The sequence below is a fragment of the Anomaloglossus baeobatrachus genome, chromosome 1 (genome assembly GCF_048569485.1).
Source record: "Anomaloglossus baeobatrachus isolate aAnoBae1 chromosome 1, aAnoBae1.hap1, whole genome shotgun sequence".
Lineage (NCBI taxonomy): Eukaryota > Metazoa > Chordata > Amphibia > Anura > Aromobatidae > Anomaloglossus > Anomaloglossus baeobatrachus.
In genome coordinates, this window is record NC_134353.1 from 271653291 (window position 1) to 271675194 (window position 21904).

Below are 21904 nucleotides of genomic sequence, written 5' to 3' on the forward strand. Positions count from 1 at the left end.
GCTGATACTCACAACATCCGGGGATATCACATGCTTCTGGCCATGTGATCCTCCATCAGGTCCTGGAAGCTCACAGCACAATATCGCCGCCGAGAAGCAAGCGATATCCCAGGATGTTGTGAGTATTTGGATGCGATGTGATGTGTGAGGTGTGTGTGAGTGTGATCTGATTTGTGTGTGTGTGTGTGCTGTTATGTTATGTATGTTCCGCAGCTGCAGGACCTTGATGTGTGGATGCGATGTGATGTGTGTGTGAGGTGTGTGTGAGAGTGAGTGTGAGCCGGTGTACACTGGTAACTATGATACACATCGGGTAACTAAGGGACCTTAGTTACCCGATGTGTATAATGGTTACCAGCTTTCACGGCCTCCGTTAAGATGCCAGCATCGCAAGGTTATGTCTGGCGCTGCCGGGATCCTGACGGAGCCGGTGTAGAAGCAAGCGATATCCCAGCATGTTGTGATGTGTGAGGTGTGTGTGAGAGTGAGTGTGAGAGTGAGTGTGATGTGATGTGTGTGTGTGTGTACTCACCTGGGAATCGGAGCCCCGTGTCAGTTGGGCCAGAGCGAGCGTGCATTGCGTGAGGGGGGCGGGGCCTGCAGAGAGCCGGGGCGAGAGGCCAATCCGTGTGGGGGGGCGGGGCCATGGCGAGCCCAGCGGCCAATCAGCTTTGTGTCACCGTAAGGACACAATTTCGGAGCATGACAGACAGACAGATAGACAGACAGACAGACAGACAGACAGACAGACAGACAGAATAAGGCAATTATATATATAGATGTTTACTGCCGTGATTATACTCTGAATTAAATCCAAGAAACACCACTGTGATCTTGGATGGATTTTTTTAGGTTATGGTTGGTAATTGGTGTTTACATGTATGAAAAGCTTGTGGTTTTTTTTGGGGGGGATTTAGTAACCCCATACTGTATATTACACTGGTGAGTCCTATTGGGGGGCTTGGTTCCCACTGGAATATATCCTCCCATGACCCTAACCTGACTAATAGGATTATAGGTTGTTGCCCCATTTATCCGGCTCATAGTAGTCATCACTTTACAGTGTCTATGAATCTTGGACACTGATTTGGCGTCGAAGCCCCTCAATGTCCATCTGGTGATTATGGTCTATCATTGACGGACACCACCGGGGGGGCTCCAACGCTATCTTTGTTGGTCCTCTTGGACATGAGTATTGTTTCATTTTTTTGCACAAAAAATTAATTTATAAATTGCAGCACTACGCAATTTTTTTAATAATTCTAATAAAAGTTATGTATTATTCCCTTTCTCACTGCTGATATTTATCTTAATTTTGAGAGGTAATTTGGGAACGGCTTCTCATCACCTGTTTCTATACTGCTGGTATTTGTTGACATTTTCTTTAAGTAAAATTTGTAAAAATAAGGAAGTGTTTGAAAAGGAGGGATTTTTTTTTCCTTCAGAGGCAAAGGCAAAGCTCAACTTCAACCAGACATCGTGGATTGTCTAATGTGCCTGATTAGAAATCAGTTTTGACAGCTGCTTAAAGTGTGTTGTGTAAAGTGTGTGTGTAAAAGTGTGTTGTACTTAAGTCTTGGTTCCTAACCTGATGAGTAGGCATTGGTTTTTAGGGTTGGAGTTGGCATAAAGCAAAGAGATTTAAGAGCTGCATGGTATTTGGAGAGGTGGCCAGAGAAATGGGCAAATTTTTATCGTGCGGCAGTTTAGATTGCGTCCAGACTGTGTGGACAATGTGTGTAGACATATTGCACTTCCCAGGAAGAAGGTACAGCACCGAAATGTGCGTAGGGAATTATTTGTGGCTCCATACTGATACAGGTAACACATCCTATTTTCCACTATGGTATATGCATAGTATACAAACAAGGCGCGCATGCACTTTTGATTCCTTCCTTATGTATGTACTTCCCATTCACCTCTGATTAGTGGATTAGTTCATACATTTGGTATCTATATAATGCTATTAGAATATATCCTCAATCCATGTCGTTTATATTGCCATATCTGCATTGCACTTCATCACATATGATTTATTACTAGTAATTGTCTTTATGGCTTTGCATTTGTGACTTTTTTTTATACCAATTGTTCTTTAGTCCTAGGTGTATGGCTTTCATATTCAGGCTTTTTACAATATATATATATATATATATATATATATATATATATATATTGCTGGTAGTATTGATTATCATGGTCATGCACTTTTATAAAATGAATAACTATACTGTTGTTAGTAATTAAATTGTCTATTTATTGAGGTTTTTTTTATATATATAGTACTGGTTACCATATTAAATACACATCAATTTTTGTTACTAAATTGAATTAATTGATGGTTTAATATATATTTTTTGATTCTAGTACATAAAAATTGGAACACAAAGAGGAATAAATATCCTCTTACTTACTATTAAATCATGCAGGCTGCCAAGCCATACTCCATCTGTGCACCATACAGGGACAGGAACTCTAATATGCAAGGCCCAACAGAAAGGGGCCTCGCTGCATCCTGTACAAAAAAAAAAATGAGGTTTTAGTTGATATGGGCGTCACCTAATAGGCTGCGGGCTTGGGACTGTGCATCTGCATGTGTGAACAGCGCTCTATGCAAGCCATCAGTGTGCAGTTTTATCATCCGGCAATTGCCCCCTCTATTTTTTGGAAGTCTTTGTGTGTGATTTGCTCCTCTTGCACCTGAGATGCCTCCACTTAGAGGGGGCTTAGCTGTATCCTGCTGGAGTACTAGTTTTTGGCCTTGGCACTTTACAACTGCAGCCCTATCTTCGCTGTAAGTTTTGATTCTAGCACATGTTATATCTTTTTATAATTATAATATAAATAGATATAAAGACCCCTTTTGATTTTTAATTGATTTATTGTACAGTATATATATTTATTATTGGATGTAATATTATTTTTGACTGTAACATATATTGGTATATCTTTATTTCATCACTATTCTTGTTACTATAATTTATCACAATTTAAATTATGGACTAATATATAATAATTTAATTCCTGTATCTTTGTGAGCGCCACCTTGTGGCCATTTGCGATTAATGTTATATATACTTATATTTTAATAGAATTTTCCATAAATTATTTTTAAAAAAATGGTCTTTTAGACATTTTTTCTGTAGGTTCTATCAATTTATGCTTGACCGTTATATAGTCCAAAATTGTCTCACACAATTTTCCCCTATTTACTAATTTTATTTGGTTTATTACACTATTTATTATTATTTCATTAGGGGGTGTGAGTATATGACAGTATATATATTTATGTAAAGGATTTTAATTAAAAATCCGCAATAAACCAGCGCTAGATGGGTTTTTATAAATTTATTAATAAAGATGTTCACCACAATAAGAAAATTTTGCTATCCTTGTTCCAAGACAGAGTATTTAGTGGTATACAATACACTGATTATTAATAGATCCAAGGACCACATAAGAACAAGAAACACATGGAATGAATCTGGCAGAGTGAAGGGGTTCCTCTACCATTAGAACCAAGCTGCAAGACTCAAAAAAAAAAAAAGGGTTTTTTTGGTTAAGCGCTACCAACTGCCTGCAGGCAATTTTTAGAATAAAATCTGGCAGAGTGTAGGGGTTCCTCTACCATTAGAACCAAGCTGCAAGACTCAAAAAAAAAAAGGGTTTTTTTGGTTAAGCGCTACCAACTGCCTGTAGGCAATTTTTAGAATATACAGTATATATATTTATTTATATTGCCTTGTGAGAGAAGAGAACTGAAAGCGGTGAAGCTATTTTTATTTCTGTTTTATCTCTGCAACGTAAACTTAAAAATTGAGGAATTTAATTCTAAAAATGTGTTACATGCAGCTATTTTTGTTGAAAAATACAAAAAAACGTTATGTGAGGATACTAATATATTTATGAATTTTCCACCTAATACTCATTTAACCTATGACAATGTCAGTTTAGAGCATTAGAGTAGACGCAATAATGTAATCTATACTTTTATAGTATTAAAAAGGAGATTTGATCCAGCTTCAAGAAATACAAAAAACAAAAATATTGCTTCTTTAACTTGGGAGAATATCAACTTCTTACCTCTTCTATACAGTCATATGAAAATGTTTGGGCACCCCTATTAATGTTAACCTTTTTTCTTTATAACAATTAGAGTTTTTGCAACAGCTTTTTCAGTTTCATATATCTAATAAATGATGGACTCAGTAATATTTCTGAATTGAAATGAGGTTTTTTGTACTAACAGAAAATGTGCAATCTGCATTTAAACTAAATTTGCCAGGTGCATAAGTATGGGCACCCTTATCAATTTCTTGTTTTGAACACTCCTAACTACTTTTTACTGACTTACTGAAGCACTAAATTGGTTTTGTAACCTCATTGAGCTTTGAACTTCATAGGCAGGTGTATCCAATCATGAGAAAAGGTATTTAAGGTGGCCACTTGCAAGGTGCTCTCCTATTTGAATCTCCTATGAAGAGTGGCATCATGGGCTCCTCAAAACAACTCTCAAATGATCTGAAAACAAAGATTATTCAACATAGTTGTTCAGGGGAAGGATACAAAAAGTTGTCTCAGAGATTTAAACTGTCAGTTTCCACTGTGAGGAACATAGTAAGGAAATGGAAGAACACAGGTACAGTTCTTGTTAAGCCCAGAAGTGGTAGGCCTAGAAAAATATCAGAAAGGCAGAGAAGAAGAATGGTGAGAACAGTCAAGGACAATCCACAGACCACCTCCAAAGACCTGCAGCATCATCTTGCTGCAGATGGTGTCACTGTGCATTGGTCAACAATACAGCACACTTTGCACAAGGAGAAGCTGTATGGGAGAGTGATGCAAAAGAAGCCGTTTCTGCAAGCACGCCATAAACAGAGTCGCCTGAGGTATGCAAAAGCACATTTGGACAAGCCAGTTACATTTTGGAAAAATACCCTGTGGACTGATGAAACAAAGATTGAGTTGTTTGGTCATACAAAAAGGCGTTATGAATAGATGGAAAAAACCACGGCATTCCCAGAAAAGCACTTGCTACCCACAGTAAAATTTGGTGGAGGTTCCATCATGCTTTGGGGCTGTGTGACCAATGCTGGCACCGTGAATCTTGTTAAAGTTGAGGGTCGCATGGATTCAACTCAGTATCAGCAGATTCTTGACAATAATGTGCAAGAATCAGTGACGAAGTTGAAGTTATGCAGGGGATGGATATTTCAGCAAGACAATGATCCAAAGCACCGCTCCAAATCTACTCAGGCATTCTTGCAGAGGAACAATTTCAATGTTCTGGAATGGCCATCCCAGTCCCCAGACCTGAATATCATTGAATATCTGTGGGATGATGTGAAGCGTGCTGTCCATGCTCGGCGACCATCAAACTTAACTGAACTGGAATTGTTTTGTAAACAGGAATGGTCAAATATACCTTCATCCAGGATCCAGGAACTCATTAGAAGCTAAAGAAAGCGACCAGAGGCTGTGATTCTTGCAAAAGGAGGATCTACAAAATATTAATGTCACTTTTATGTTGAGGTGCCCATACTTATGCACCTGTCAAATTTAGTTTAAATCCAGATTGCATATTTTCTGTTAGTACAATAAACCTCATTTCAATCCAGATATATTACTCAGTCCATCAGTTATTAGATATATGAATCTGAAAGAGCTGTTGCAAAAACCCAAATTGTTATAAAGAAAAAAGGTTAACATTAATAGGGGTGCCCAAACATTTTCATATGACTGTACGTAAAAACTACATACTGAAGTAGTGGTCAAAGGAGAACCCTCAAGTACAGAGCAAAAAGTCTTAAAAGGGAACTGTTCTTCCTACGATCTTCGCATCAATGAATAGTACAAGCAAATTTGAGAAATATTGCAATATATCTTATATCAATATATTTTCTTTCCCTACCTATGAGCCACCTTTTTCCCTGCCGGCTGCTTCTTGAACTTACCATCCACTTAGTTCAACCAGTTTAACAAATTTGCAAAAATTTCTACATTTCTTTTTTATTTTCTGTCAAGATGGGGTGCAGTGTACATTAATGAGAAAAAAAATGAACTTTTTAGAATTTACCAAATGACTGCAATGCAACAAAGAGTGAAAAATGTAAGGGGTCTGAATACTTTCCGTACCCACTGTATCAATTCATATCAATCATGTAACAGCTTTTCTGCGTGTTATACAATAGTTTTTACAGCACAATGTATTACATTTTTGTAACATATCAGCACAGAAACTAAATGGACCATTCCAAGTAAGGTACAATGAAACACCTTCTTTAGCTGATACATTAATTTTAGTGCTTAGAAATAATTGACAAGATAAGTTATAAATCCAAGGACATTGTGTACTATTTTTGTTAGCATGCCAATTATCTGTAATTTTCTGCAAAAATAAACTTGTAGAAAACATAATGGAACATCGCTGTAGTAGTTTAAAATTGGCTTTTAGCAATTTTGCAGCATTCTTCAGAAGTTTTCAAAACAATCAGTCATTTAGACATAAGTGCTATTATTTTGATAAGGGCAAGTGCTTACAACTGTAAAAGCTTGTATATCTACAATCTACAAATATTGTAGTGATAAAAAAAAAATGTGGAATGTAGTTATATTTCATCTTCTCAATGTAACAAGCAAACATGTTTATCTGTGTACTAATTATCTATATAAAACTGTACAAAGAAGCAACAGACAGATCTTCATGAAGGGTTGTATGCAATAAATTCAGAAGCCGTAACACTCAAACATTATAGTAACTATTTTCTTAGGAGATATTTATTTAGCTATATCATAACTATTTCTAATAATTATTAAATTCCTGGGGCATGACCTGTCAATGTGGACTTTAAATTGTGGCATCTAAGAAAGTCTCTTTTCCTACAGTCTGCCTCATCTACACGCCACTCAGTGAAAATAAAGCAGTGCAGTGAAATAAAAAAACACGATGGAGTAGAGGTTTAAAGTAAATTCCATATAAAGTTTAGCTGCTCTAGTATATAAAAGAACACCATACCCAAGGTGAAGCATGGTGGGGGTAGCATTAAGACGGTGGATGTTTTTTGACAGGTAGAACTGGGACTTTAGTCATCATGGGGGAAGTTATCAACTGTTTCATAAATCAGTCAATTTTGCATCATGATCTTCAGGCCTCTGCTAAAAAGAATAATCTCCACTACTCAATGTACATAAACATTGTTACTTGCTGGTTTTTGTGCAGCACCAAAGTTTGTTTATGGTCAGTGGTCAGGCAGGGATGTGGAACCCCAGGGTCCTGCAAATGCCAGGATTCCAGTGCAGAACACTAGTTCTGATCGGTGACATCATTGGGACCTGCTAATTGGCTCAGGTTGCGAGGAAATTTAACTCTTTCCTATCTTCCATTTGCTGTGATCAATAGCAATCATGGCATATAGAAGTTTCTGAGAGAGAGTGGGCACCTTCTCTCATCCCTTCGGCACCCCCCGACATGATCATGGGGGAGCAGAGGGTTGCAATAGCAGCCAGAGTTCAAATAAAGTACTCCAGGGCTGTCAGGCACAGTAGCCTGTTAGACCCAACCAGACGCAGGGTCTAACATTCGATCTGTCAGTGTAAAGCTGATATGGGTAATGTATTGCCATGCTTGTACATAGCAATACATTACACCAGCGATCAGAGTAATAAAAGTTAAAGTCCCATAGTGGGACTAAGTAAAAAAGTTAAAAATAGTTTTAAAAAATTGTAAAAATATTTTTTAAAAATCACAAAATAAAAAAAATTATAATATCAATAAAAATGTTTATCTAAAAACAAAAATAAACAAAAAAGTCCAGATATTTGGTATCACCATGTCCGGAATTACCTGATCTATAAAAAGGTCACACTATTAAACCCCTTAAGTTAACAGCATAAAAAAGTGGCAAAATCCGATGCTCTTTCATTATACGGTTACCGCCAAAAAAAAAAGTTTACTAAAATGCAGTCAAAAAGGTAAATGCAAATAAAAATGATATAGTTAAAAACACCATCTTCTCCTGCAAAAAACAAGCTGCCTATATATACATTCCATAAGGAGAAGAATAAAAAATGCCATCGCTCTCAGAATATAGCAATGCAAAACAATTATTTTTTCTATAAAATGTTTTTTATTGTGTAAAAGGTGCAAAATATTAAAAAATTATATAGATATTGCTGTAATCATACTGATGTAAGGAATAAATTTGTCTTATTACTTTTACCAAACCGTGAGTGGCGTAAAAAAAAACCAAAAAAAACCACTGAATTTCTGATTTCTATTTCATGTTCATTCTGCCTCTGAAAAATGGGAATAAAAAAATCCTCTAGAAATATTATGTGCCCAAAAATGGTACCAATAAAATCATCAACACATCCTGCAAAAAATAAGTCCTCACATGACTCTGTCAGCAAAAATATAGAAGAATTATAGCTCTAAAAAATGGTGTTGAAAAAACTTTTTTTTTTTTAAAGAAATAAGCGTTTTTAGTGTGTGATAGTAGCCACACATAAAAAAAATCAATGTAATCACATATACTGCATGGTGAATGCTATAAAAAGTAAATAAAATCATTTCTTGACCTGCTATTTATTTGTTCATTCTTCCTCCTAAAGATCACAGTAATGCGGGCTTCACACGGTACGAACTATCGTGCGATTGCACGAGCGATCATACCCGCCCCTGTCATTTATGCATCATGGGCAATTAGTTGCCCGTTGCGCACAAAGTCGTTAAACCCCATCACACGCACTTACCTGCAGAGCGACCTCGCTGTGGGCGGCGAACATCCACTTCCTGAAGGGGGAGGGACGTTCGGCGTCACAGCGACGTCACACAGCGGCCGGCCAATAGAAGCGGAGGGGCGGAGATGAGCGGGACGTAAACATCCCGCCCACCACCTTTCTTCCGCATTGCCGGCAGGAGCCGCGGAACGCAGGTAAGCTGTGTTCATCGTTCCCGGGGTGTCACACGTAGCGATGTGTGCTGCCCCGGGTACGATGAACAACCGGCACCATTAAAAATAAACAATTTTTTTAAAAAAAGCGATGAGTACACGACTCACAATTTGTGAGTGATTTTGCGTCGCTCAGAGGTATCACACGAAACGACCTCGCAAGCGATGCCGGATGTGTGTCACGAAAACCGTGACCCTGACGATGCATCGCGCGATAGCTCGCCTCGTGTGACGCCCGCATAAGACTTGAGTCACATTTATCTTGTGCTCTACGCTGAGCACTTACAACGGGGTTTACATGTAAATCTCTGAAATTATTTAGATGAAGACCCTGATGGAAGATTTCCGATAATGAAGCAGAGGGAGTCATTTTAAACTGTCTGCCTAAGATCTGGCAGTGTCCATCTTTTCAGTGGTGCATACAAGTGAAGTCAACCAGTTTTGTGCAATTCTGAAAAGAAGAGCACTGAACAGAGGCCAGGTGGAGTCCAGAGTGCCTCATTATAGTGAATGAATCCTTTGAGGGTGTCACCTGAATTCCAGAGATTTAGATGGAAATCATCATTTAAGTGCTCAGCATAGAGCATGGGATAAATGTGATCCTAATGTTATGGAAAATGTTCCCAATAAAAGATTCAACTTTATCCACAAAAAAAAATTCTCACTCAGGTCGGTCATCTGTCAATTTGAATATAGGGATTCTTGAAAACTTTTGCTCAGCTCCTACTCATTTTTTCTGATAATAGGGGATCAGTAGAGGTGTATGGTGTTGGACACACACCAATCTGATATTAATTCCATCTCATAAGGATAGGCCACCAATATCACAAGACCGGACAAGTTCTATAAGGTTAAACAACTGCAAGCAGGCATCTTGACAAGTAATAAAATAAAACAAGAAATTCATTTTATTTGATGAGATTCATTTAATTCAAGGGTGGAAGTCAGGATAGTAGCTTTTTCTGGTTTGAGAGCAATGCTACATCTACTGTAATGATGGTGGCTATGATGACTACTGTTACTACCAAAAAACTATATTTGCAGACAATATTAAAATGTACAAAATAATTACCGCAGTTACGGTTGTTATGTTACATTAGAAACTTAGAAGTAAAAGTTGCAAATAAAGTTTAATGTTGTTAATTACAAGGTTATTCACATTTTACATTTAGATACGAGTATTGACAATATTTCTTCATTTTTATCATAATTTCTCCTTAGGTTATACCTCGGCAAACCTGTGGTCTTTTCACACATACAATTTTCTATAAGGAGTACCCTGGAGGTCCATCTGAGCTTGACAGAAGTATACAAGGAGGGGAACTTTTTTTTACACTTGTCCTTAATCCAGTAGGTATTTTACTTTAAGATTGATGACTAATGAAGTGTTAATTTAAAAGCAAAATTATGTTATATCGTACACCTTAATTTAATATTTATATCTATATAGAATTCATACAATTGTGAATTGTATACAAACATATACAGTATATAACAAAACTTAATACACCCCTCATATTTTTGCAAATATTTTATTGTATATTTCATGGGACAACACTTTTGATATGACACTTTGATTCAATGTAAAGTAGTCAGTGTACAGCTTTTATAACAGTCTAAACTTGGTGTGCCCGCTAAACAACACAACACATTGCCATCAATGTCTAAACCACTGGCAACAAAAGTGAGTACACCCCCAAGTGAAAATGGCCAAATAGGACCCAAATAGCCACAATTCCTCCCTTGAGTCATGTGTGAATGGGGAGTAGGTGTCTTAAATTTGATATTACTCACACATGCTTTCATACTGGTCACTGGGAGTTGAACATGGCACCTCATGGCAAAGAATTCTCTGTGGATCTGATTTTTTTTAATGCTCTACATAGAGATGGCCTAAGAAGGCTTCCAACACCCTGAAATTGAGCAACAGCATGGTGGCCAAGACCATACAGTGGTTTAGAAAGAAAGGTTCCTCTTAGAACAGGCCTTGCCATGGTCAACCAAAGGAGTTGAATGCACATGATCAGTATTATATCCAGGAGTTGCCTTTTCAAAATAGATGTATGAGTGCTGCCAGCACTACTGCAGAGGTTAAAGGGGTGGAAGGTAAGCCTGACTGTGCTCAGGCCATACACTGGACACTGCATCTAATTTGTCTGCATGGCTGGTGTTCCAGAAAGAAGCCTATTGTAAAGATGATGCACAAGAAAACCCATTATCAGGTTGTTGAAGGCAAGCAGACTATGAACCTGGATTGCTAGGTTCATGTCCTGTGACTGACGAGAGGAAGATAAACGTATTTTGTTCAGATGATCTCAAGCCTGTGGGGCAGCAACCTGGTGAGGCGTACAAAGACAAGTGTGTCTTGCTTACAGTCTAGCATGGTGGTGAAAGTGTCATGATTTGGGGCTGCAGGAGTGCTGCCGGCTGTTGGAAGCTATAGTTCATTCAGGGAACTATGAATGCTAATATGTACTATAACATTCTGAACAGACCATGATCCCTTCCCTCAGGAAACTGTGCCACAGGGCAGTATTTAAACATGATAGGGACCCCAAACACATTCCGATGACCAGCTAAAGAAAAACTTGCTAAAGAAACTGAGGGTAATGGTACTGGACTGTCCAAGACCTAAACCCTATTGAGCATCTGTGGGGCCTCTTTAAATGGAAGTTGAATGAGAGCAAGGGCTCTAAGATATACCAGCTTTATGATGTTGTCATGGAGGAGTGTAAGAGGACTCTAGTGGCAATCTCTAAAGCTCTAGTGAGCTCCATGCCCAAGAGAGTTATAATTAATTTTTAATAATTACATTTTTACTACTAAAATGATGTTTTAACCCAGATTTCCAAATTTCAACATAGGAATAGGTAAAAAAAAAAAAGGCCCCATGATGTGTTACACAATTTCTCCTGAAATTGGCAATACCCCACATGTGAATGGACAGTACTGTTTGGCTGCACCACAGGGCATGGGAGGGAAGAAGCGCCATTTGATTTTTGGAGCACATATTTTTGAAGAATAGTTTGCTAACTCCATTTTCAGAGCCTTTAAGTGCCAAAACAGAAGAAACCCACTCAATTGACCAAACTTTGGAAATTACACCCCTCTGTGAATGCATTTGCAAGTGTATTAACGATTTACTCAAATTCAGGGAATGTTGCAGAATAAAAATTTGCAAAGAAACCCTTGTTATGCCCATAAAATTGTAGTACCCATACATTGTGTCCAGCTCATGCTTCTGTAAACCTGCACCAAGTAAATTAAGCGGGTTTTCCTCACTACAACAGTGTCAAACATGGATGCTAACAGTTTCTTAGGCATATTGGGGGGCTTAGAAAGGAGGGGGCATTTGGATTTTGAAGCTCAGATTTTTCTGGATTTCTTTTCTAAGGGGGGAGCCATAGATTTTTTCCAGAGCCTTTGTGTTATCAGTAACATTTAAGCCCCTATATTTCTGTTAACAGATGACGGACCTAAGTGGGAATTTCTGTTTCTGTGGGTTGAGTTGAATGCTATTTGGTGGTGAATTGGGTACAGAACATTTTGGATCAGTTCACATTGATCCTGTGCTCTCTGCTTAGCACTTACATTGCGGTTTCCAGCTACATCTCCAAAATACAGAATTCAGCTGAAACCCCTTATTGAACCATTCACTTATGAGGCAGCAGAGTTAGGGTATGTGCGCATGTTGCTTTTTACCTGCTTTTTTGCTGCTTTTTCTTCTGCGCTGTTTAATGCCAAAATGGATGTGTTCTTCTATTCAAGCAAAGTCTATGGGAATTTGGGTTTCTTGTTCACACTATGTTGTTCAAAATGCTGCCTTTTTGTGGCAGAACTTTGGTCAAAAACTCAGCTTTGCAGTGCAAAACCCAAATGGCAAAAACAATTGACATGTTGCTTCTTTGAAAAGCTGAGTTTTTGACCAAGGTTCTGCCACAAAAAGGCAGCATTTTGAACAACATAGTGTGAACAAGAAACCCAAATTCCCATAGACTTTGCTTGAATAGAAGAACACATCCATTTTGGCATTAAACAGCGCAGAAGAAAAAGCAGCAAAAAAGCAGGTAAAAAGCAGGTAAAAAGCAACGTGCGCACATACCCTTACTCCAGACTCTGTTTGGCTTTATTTCAAGGGTGTCTGTCGTTTCAAAGATGAACAAATTTGTTGATGACTACACTTTTGTGCAAGCCTAAAAAGACGCGTAAAAATATAGATGCCAGATGGGAGTACAAAGTGACTCCTTCTGCCTCATTACAGTGAGTATTTAATTGAGAATTTTGTCTGAATAATGTTTTTCACATGTAATCCCAGGTTTAAGCGCTTAACGTATAGCGCAGGATAAATCTGAGCTGCGCCATAAAGCGATTTATGAGAGGCAGAATAAACAAATCAACAGCAGTTGAAGAATTGTGTTTATTTATTTTTTTACCATTCACCTTGCAGTATAAGTGATTAGGCAGCTTTATTCCTCAGGTGAGTATGATTACAGCGATACCAAATCTGTATAACTTTTTAAGTTTGGCTACTATCATACTAAAACTGTTTTTACTAAATAAAGTTTTTTTGCATCACTGAATTTTGAAAGCTGTAGTTTTTTATTTTTCTGTAGACCGAGTCATCTGAGGATGTTTTTTTGCAGCATGAGTTGGAGTTTTTATTGGTACCCGTTTGGGCAAAATAATATTTTTTGATCATGATTCATTTTCTATTTCACTTTTTGTGAGGCAGTATCAAGAAGAAACAGCAAGTCAGCAAGTGTTTTTGTTTTTTTAAGCCATTCACTATGTCATAAAAGTGATAGAGCCTTTTCTTCAGGTCAGCTAGATTAACCCCTTAAGGACGAAGCCAGTTTTGTACTTAATGACCAGGCCATTTTTTGCAATTCTGACCAGTGTCACTTTATGAGGTCATAACTCTGGAACGCTTCAACGGATCCCGGTGATTCTGACATTGTTTTTTCGTGACATATTGTACTTCATGATAGTTATAAATTTAGAACGATATTTTTTGCTTTTATTTGTGAAAAAATCGGAAATTTGATGAAAATTTTGAAAATTTTGCAATTTTCAAACTTTTAATTTTTATGCCCTTAACCCAGAGAGTTATGTCACACAAAACAGTTAATAAATAACATTTCCCACATGTCTACTTTACATTAGCGCAATTTCTGAAACAAAATGTTTTGGGGTTAGGAAGTTAGAAGGGGTCAAAGTTCATCAGCAATTTCCCATTTTTTCAACAAAATTCACAAAACCATTTTTTTAGGGACCACATCACATTTGAAGTGACTTTGAGAGGCCTAAGTGACAGAAAATACCTAAAAGTGACACCATTCTCAAAACAGCACGCCTCAAAGTACTCAAAACCACATCCAAGAAGTTTATTAACCCTTCAGGTGCTTCACAGGAACTAAAGCAAAGTGGAATGAAAAAAAGCAAAAAATAAAATTTTACCTAAAATGTTGCTCTACCCCAAATTTGTTCACTTTTAGAAGAAATAACACAACAAAATGAACCCCAAAACTTGTTACCCACTTTCTTATGAACGCGCCGATACCCCACATGTGGTCAGAAACCTTTGTTTGGACAAATGGGAGGGCTCGGAACAGAAGGAGCAATATTTGAATTTTGGAAAGCAAATTTGGCTGAAATAGATTGCGGGCACCATGTTGCATTTACATGTCCGCCAAGGTACCTAAACAGCAGAAACCCCTTACAAGTGACACCATTTTGGAAACTAGACCCCTTAAGGCTTCTATCTAGGGGTATAGTGAGCATTTTGGATCCACAGGTACTTCACAGATTTTGATAACGTTATGTTGTCACATTGAAAATTTTCATTTTTTTCTCAAAAATGTTGCTTTAGCATCAATTTTTTCACTTTTTCAAGAGGTAATTCCAAAAATGTGACCCCAATGTTTGTTACCCACTTTTTTATGAGCGCGGTGATACCTCACTTGTGGTCTGAAACCTTTGTTTGGAGAAATGGGAGGGCTTGGAACGGAAGGAGCAATATTTGAATTTTGGAAAGGAAATTTGGCTGAAAAAGATTGCGGGCACCATGTCGCATTTGGAGGACCCCTAAGGTACGTAAACAGCAAAAAAACACCACAAGTGACCCCATATTGGAAACTAGGCCCCTCAAGGAATTTATCTTGATGTTTGGTGAGTACCCTGAACCCCCAGGTGCTTTACAGAAGTTTATAACGTTGAGCCATGAAAATAAAAAAATAAAATTTTACCACAAAATTGTTACTTCAACCAGGTAGCTTTTTTTTTCACAAGGGTAACAGGAAAAAAATCACCATGAAATTTATTGCGCAATTTCTCCTGAGTTTGTTGATATCTTGTATGTGGTGGAAATCAACTGTTTGGGCACACTACAGGGCTCAGAAGAGAAGGAGTGCAATTTGACTGCAAAATTGGCTGGAATCAATAGCGGACGCCATGTTGCATTAGGAGAACCCCTGAGGTGCCTAAGCAGTGGAGGTCCCCCACAAGTGACCCCATTCTGGAAATAAGACCCCTCAAGGCTTTAATCTAGGTGTATATTGAGCATTTTGAATCCACGAATACTTCACAGAATTTGATAAGCTTAGGTTGCCATATTGAAATTTTCATTTTTTTCACAAAAATGTTGATTTAGCGACACATTTTTCACTTTTTCAAGAGGCAACAACAAAACGTGTACCCCACAGGTTGTTATCTAATTTCTTGTGAGCGCAGGGATACCACACATGTGGCCAAAAACCTTTGTTTGGATAAATGGGAGGGCTTGGAATGGAAGGAGCACCATTTGAATTTTGGAAAAGTTGAAGTAAATTGCGCGCACCATGTCACATTAGCAGGGCCCCTTGGGCACCTATACATCAGAAACCCCCCACAAGTGACCTCATTTTGGAAACTGGACCCCTCAAGGATTTTATTCAGGAGTATAGTAAACATTTTGAATCCACAGGTACTTCACAAAACTGTTGCTGTATCAAAAAATTTCTCACTGTTAAGGGGGCTTTACACGCTGCGACATCGCTAATGCGGAGTCGTTAGGGTCACGGAATTGGTGACGCACATCCGGCCGCATTAGCGATGTTGCTGCGTGTGACACCGATGAGCGATTTTGCATCGTTGCAAAAACGTGCAAAATCGCTCATCGGTGACATGGGGGTCCATTCTCGATTATCGTTACTGCAGCAGTAACGATGTAGTTCGTCGCTCCTGCGGCAGCACACATCGCTATGTGTGACGCCGCAGGAACGAGGAAGCTCCCCTTACCTGCCTTTCATGTGACACTAAAGGATGCCTAGCCTTGTATTTAGCCCAAAAAAAAAAAAAAAGAATTAAAATAAATGACGTGGGGTCCCCCCTATTTTTGATAGCCAGCTAGGGTAAAGCAGACAGCTGTAGCCTGCAAACCACAGCTGACAGCTTCATCTTGTCTGGTGATCAATTTGGAGGGCTCCCCAAGCTGTTTTTTTTTTTTAATTATTTATAAATAAATAATTAAAAAAAAAAAACAAACGTGGGGTCCCCCCAAATTAGATCACCAGCCAAGGTGAAGCTGACAGCTGGGGTCTGGTATTCTCAGGATGGGAAGAGCCACGGTTATTGGACTCTTCCCAGCCTAAAAATAGCAGGCCGCAGCCGCCCCAGAAGTGGCGCATCCATTAGATGCGCCAATTCTGGCGCTTCGCCCCAGCTCATCCCGCGCCCTGGTGCGTTGGCTAACGGGGTAATGAATGGGGTTGATACCAGGTGTGTAATGTCACCTGGCATCAAGCCCAGCAATTAGTTATGTCACGGCGTCTATCAGATACCCGACATAACTAATTGACAGTAATAAAAAAAAAATTGACAACAAAAAAAAATTTATTTGAAAAAACACTCCCCCAAACATTCCCTGATTGACCAATTTATTGAAAAGAAAAAAAAAATTAACAATAATCCATTTGGATGTCCCACGTCGCCTCTGGACCTTCTAGAATATGGGGGACACGTTCAGGGAACGTATCCCCCATTTTCTAGGAGGGCAGACCCTCCATTTTAGGAGAGTGGGTGCAAAGAATCTGCACCCACTCTCCCTGGGTCACAGCTGCAGAGTGCGAGCAGCCAGCGTCCTGAACACAGGAAGCTGACAGCTGCGCTCTGCTCATGTGACCGGAGTCTGCAGAGAAGGAGCCGGAGGAGGGGGCCGCGGGGGATCAGGGCTCCGACAGGTATGTATGACACCGGGGGACACCGGGGGACACCAGGGGGGGGTAGGGGGGGACCCGGCGGGGCCTGGGGAGCAGGTTTCTGTCGTATGTGTTATGGCACATACGACAGAAACCATAGGAACAGTGGAAATGCGGCCGGCGCGCTGCTGTGATCGCCGGTGCGCGCGGCCATCTTGGATTTTCGGGAGGGGGTTGGGGGTCGGGGGGGGCACTTTGGGGACACCGGGGGACCGGAGGGAACCGGGAAAAAGATTTATCTCCCATCTGGCATGTTTGATCATGCCAGATGGGAGATAAATCATTTTTTACCGGCGCGGTCATTTACTATAACTTGATGATCGGTATACGGTGTATACCGGTCATCAGGTGAGCGGGGACCGGAAAAACCGGCCCGAATCATGATCTCCAGGGTCTCAGCTACCCCCGGCAGCTGAGACCCCGGAAATTTTCTGACTCTGGGGGGCGCTAGACCCTTTTTTCCGACCGCCGTTAAAAAGCGGCGGATCGGAAAAAGTACCCTTATTTACCGCCGTTAAAAGGCGTATCGGCGGTCGTAAAGGGGTTAAAGCAAAACCATGTTTATATATTTTTTTTATTCATTGCCGCTTTTACACCGTAAAAACTATTTAATAAAAAAAAAAGTTTTTGCATTGCTGTATTCTCAGAGCTATAAATTTTTTTATTTTTTGCTGATGAAGCTGTATGGCAGCTTTTTTTGCTGGTAAGATGTCTCTTTCATCGATATTTTTATTTATATATGATTTTTATATTGTGTTAAAAAACATAGTTTTTTATCGTTTTTTATTTATATTTTTTACAGTGTTCACTGAAGGGGTTAACTACTGTGACTATTTTATAGATCAGGTTGTTAAGGAAGTGGCAATATGAAATATGGAACTTTTTTGTTTATTTTTTTCACAAATATAAGTATTAAAATACATTTTTTATATTTTTTTTGTGCTTTATTTTCTGATTTTTTCACTTTTTTTTCACATTTTTTTAAACTTTGCGGACATGATCCCTGAGGCTTCTTATAGTCTGTTTATCCGGAGGTTGTCATGACGACCTCAGGTTACCATGGCAATGATCGGACCTCGCGTTTCCATCTCAGGGGCATTGAACGGACAGGAGAGGGAGCAAGGTCTCTCTCCCAATCCCCTAAGTGCTGAGATCAAGATTGAACACGGTATTTAGGGGGTTGAACAGCCATGTACGGTATGGTGATCATTCCTGGCTGTGAGAACCAGGGCGCGGCTTTCGGAAAAGCCAATTCCCTGGCTGCGATCGCACCGGGCCCCATCGCTCACCAGGACTTACTTATATATCCTACGACAGTAAAGTACTTTGATTCTAGGAAGTATAGGTACATCCAAGGTCGTGAAGGTTTATGGTTTTATTTTTATTGTATTTGTTTCCCTTTACTTGGATATTTTCTTATTTGAATTGAAATAAAGTGATCAGTGTTTAATTTTATGTGACATATCTGTTGCTGGTTATTAATTTTGATACAATAGCAATTGATAACAAAATTAGTATTATTATTATATAGTAAAATTAAATAATAGAATATTGCATTACTTATTGCAACAGTCCTTTTAGACTTTATTCTTCATCACGATTTCATGAAAAAATACAGTACTTTCCCATTAAGAGAATACAGCTGTGTTGCAGTACCAGACACAGTACTTGTATTAATGATTGGGATGCATCCTATCATATAAGAATGTTGGCATATTATACCAGCAGGCAAACACTTGCTGAAAAGGAAAATATATAATACTGCACAATTAAAAAGAAATAATTTCACAATTAAAAAAATTAATGACGTCATCATATAGTGTATTAAAAGCATGATTGACTACTTCTTCCATTTTTATATATTTATAATTTAAGTGTTAAATGAAACAATAATTTGACTTGCGAAATGCTCCAAAGCTAAGTATTTGTATGTACTCGGACCTGCACTCGCATCAGGTTGTATCAATGAATACATTTTTGATGGTTAAAATTACATCATTCATTCTCATTTTCATTTTATGTAGCAAAGATTCATTTGCATTCAGTGGAATAAATTTATGATAATTTTAAGTCAAAAGGGGAAGTGCATCCGAGCAAAGATATAGATGTAAAGCTTAGAAATTCTTTTGGGCAAAGGGATTTTCAGATGGACTTAAGCAAGGAAAGCTTGCTGAATGAATATACAATGGGAATATATTAATGAAGCAGTTGCTGTGGAGGTGAAAAGGTTTGTAAGGTTATGGTAGTAAAAAGTTCAGCTTATTAGACTTAAAAAGTAGAACATGGTTTGTATAAAAGTTAAATTACCTTCTTTTCTATGATTTTACTTTCAATGAAATTACCTATGTTTCTGAGATTTTACTAACCCTGAGAAAAAACTAAAAAAATCTCAGCCTCAGGATATATAAAAAACCTAGGGAGCCAAGATACAGGCTGCTAGGTGTTTTGCATAAGTATCAGAAAACAATTAAATGTTACACATTTTGTAATGGCCATGATTACATGGACTGTAAGGCTATGTGACCACGGGACTATGTACCCATGGATTTTGCCTCGGAATACCTGCAGCTTTATCTGGATTTTCTAGATAAATCCACAGGTTTTAGCAAGTAGAGACACTTCCCATGTTACCCTTTGGGACATGGGGAGTGCTGTGTCCATGCTGCAGTATGTGCGCCTGTGGAACATTTCATCGCCTTTTATCCGCATTTTTCCACGTTTTGTCCCTGCGTTTTGGAGGACTGGCAGATCAATCGCCTGTTGACTCGGGGTCTGCAGGAGATTGATCCATGGTATCTGGCCAGATGCTGGTCCCCATATAAAGTCCCTGGGGACCAGAATCCAATGCAAAGGGGTAGCAGCAAGCGTTTCATACTCACTGATCACTAGGGTGGCTGTCACACTGCTCCTGCGGCAGCTCTTTGTTCTTCCCGAGCTGGCCACTCATTAGGCTCATACATATTCACTGCTTCACTCAACCACCGGCGACTGTGATTGGTTGCAGTCAGACGCTCCCCCACGCTGAGTGACAGCTGTCTGAATCCAACCAAGCCAGTGGACAGGTGTATATCATACAGTAAAATAAATACATAAAAAATTGTTAAAACGGCATGCGGTCCCCTCAATTTTGATACCCAGCCAAGTTAAAAGCCCACAGCTGGGGGCTGATATTCTCAGACTGGGGAGGCCTATGATTATTAGGCTGCCCCCAAGCCTAAAAATATCAGCCTGCAGCTGCCTGGAATCCACACGAGGTCCCATGATGCTTCCACAACTGCTACATCTGGCAATCACAGCGAGTGCCCATAGAACATGACTGCCCACTGTGAGGTGACTCACTTCACCTGCGGATCAGTTGAGTCACGGCCTGATTGGCGGTCACAGGTGGAGGACTCCAGCTTTGACAGCAAATCACCAGAGTGACTGAAGTGAGCTATGTGATCAGCGCAACATCATTCATGTTAGTCGCAGCCACAGGGTGTCAGAATGAACTCGGGTGACCCAAGGCCGGAGTCACATTTGCAAGGGATTCTCACGAGTCTTGCATCACTCAGCACGGCCACACTTAAGCGTGCAGCTGCATAGAAATACATGCAGCTGACCCGTTCCTGTCAGGAGAGTGTGCAGCTGTGCCGGGTGATGTGATGCTAGACTTGTGAGAGTCCCTCACGAGTGTGAATCTAGCCTTAGTCACAGCCACAGGGTGTCAGAATGAACTCGAGTGAACCCCTGACATCAAAGCTGCATGCCCCGCACTACTGCGGATGTCACGGCAGTGATGTCCCAGATTCACCTGAGTTCATTCTGACACCCTGTGGCTGCGACTAACCTGAGTGATGTCACGCTGATAGCATGACTCACTTCAGTTGCAGAGTGTAGCTCACATCCGGCCATCATGTCCGATGGCTGCTCGCTGTGAGCGTTACATGTAGCAGTGCTGGAAGCGTCGTGGGACCTTGTGTGGATTACTTCAAACCTGCAATGGTGTTTTGGGGATTAATAAAGTGGGGTAATAGAGTGTTTTTTTGTCTTTTACTGCAAATAAAGGATTTTTGTTGTGTTTGTGTTTATTTAATTTCAGTTACAGATTAGTGATGGGATGGGGTCTAATAGACGCCTGTCAACACTAATCTAAGGCTTAGTGGCAGCTATGGGCTGCTATTAACTCCTTATTACCCCAATTGCCACCGCATCAGGGTAACGAGAAGAGCTGGGTCCAGCGCCAACATTGGCGCATCTAATGGATGCCCCACTTTTGGGGTGGCTGTGGGCTGCTATTGTTAGGCTGGAAATAGCCAAATAACCATAGCCCTTCCCACCCTAATAATATCAGCCCCCAGTTGTTTGGCTGGTTTTAGATAAATGGGGGGGGACCCCACATCATTTTTTTTTTTTAAATCAAATAATTGAAAAAAAAAGTGTGAGATCCCCTCAAGTTTTCATAACCAGCCAAGGTACAGCAGACAGCTGAGGGTTGCAGTTCGCAGCTGCTGCTGTTCCTGTGCTAGATATGAAAAATGGGAGGGACCCCACATCATTTTTTTTTACCAAAAGATAATTTAAAAAAACAGCTGGCCAAGCTAGCTATCCCTCTATCAAGCTATTCTGTTATTTCTTTCTATCTATTCTATTGGGTCTTTCTAATTATCTATTCTATATGTTCTATCTATTCTAATGTTCTTTTTATTTTTTTCATCTATTCTAGCTACTGTATCAATT

At 39.4% G+C, this 21904-nt stretch overlaps 1 protein-coding gene across 1 annotated transcript in view; it reads left to right on the plus strand.

Moving 5' to 3' along the window:
• The window catches only part of LOC142311554 (bifunctional heparan sulfate N-deacetylase/N-sulfotransferase 3-like), a 760158-nt gene that overhangs the window by 497775 nt on the left and 240479 nt on the right, over positions 1-21904 (plus strand). The window contains exon 6 of the mRNA XM_075350078.1: positions 10173-10301. Coding sequence (XP_075206193.1) covers positions 10173-10301 — 129 coding nt within the window. The remainder of the gene's footprint in view (positions 1-10172; positions 10302-21904) is intronic.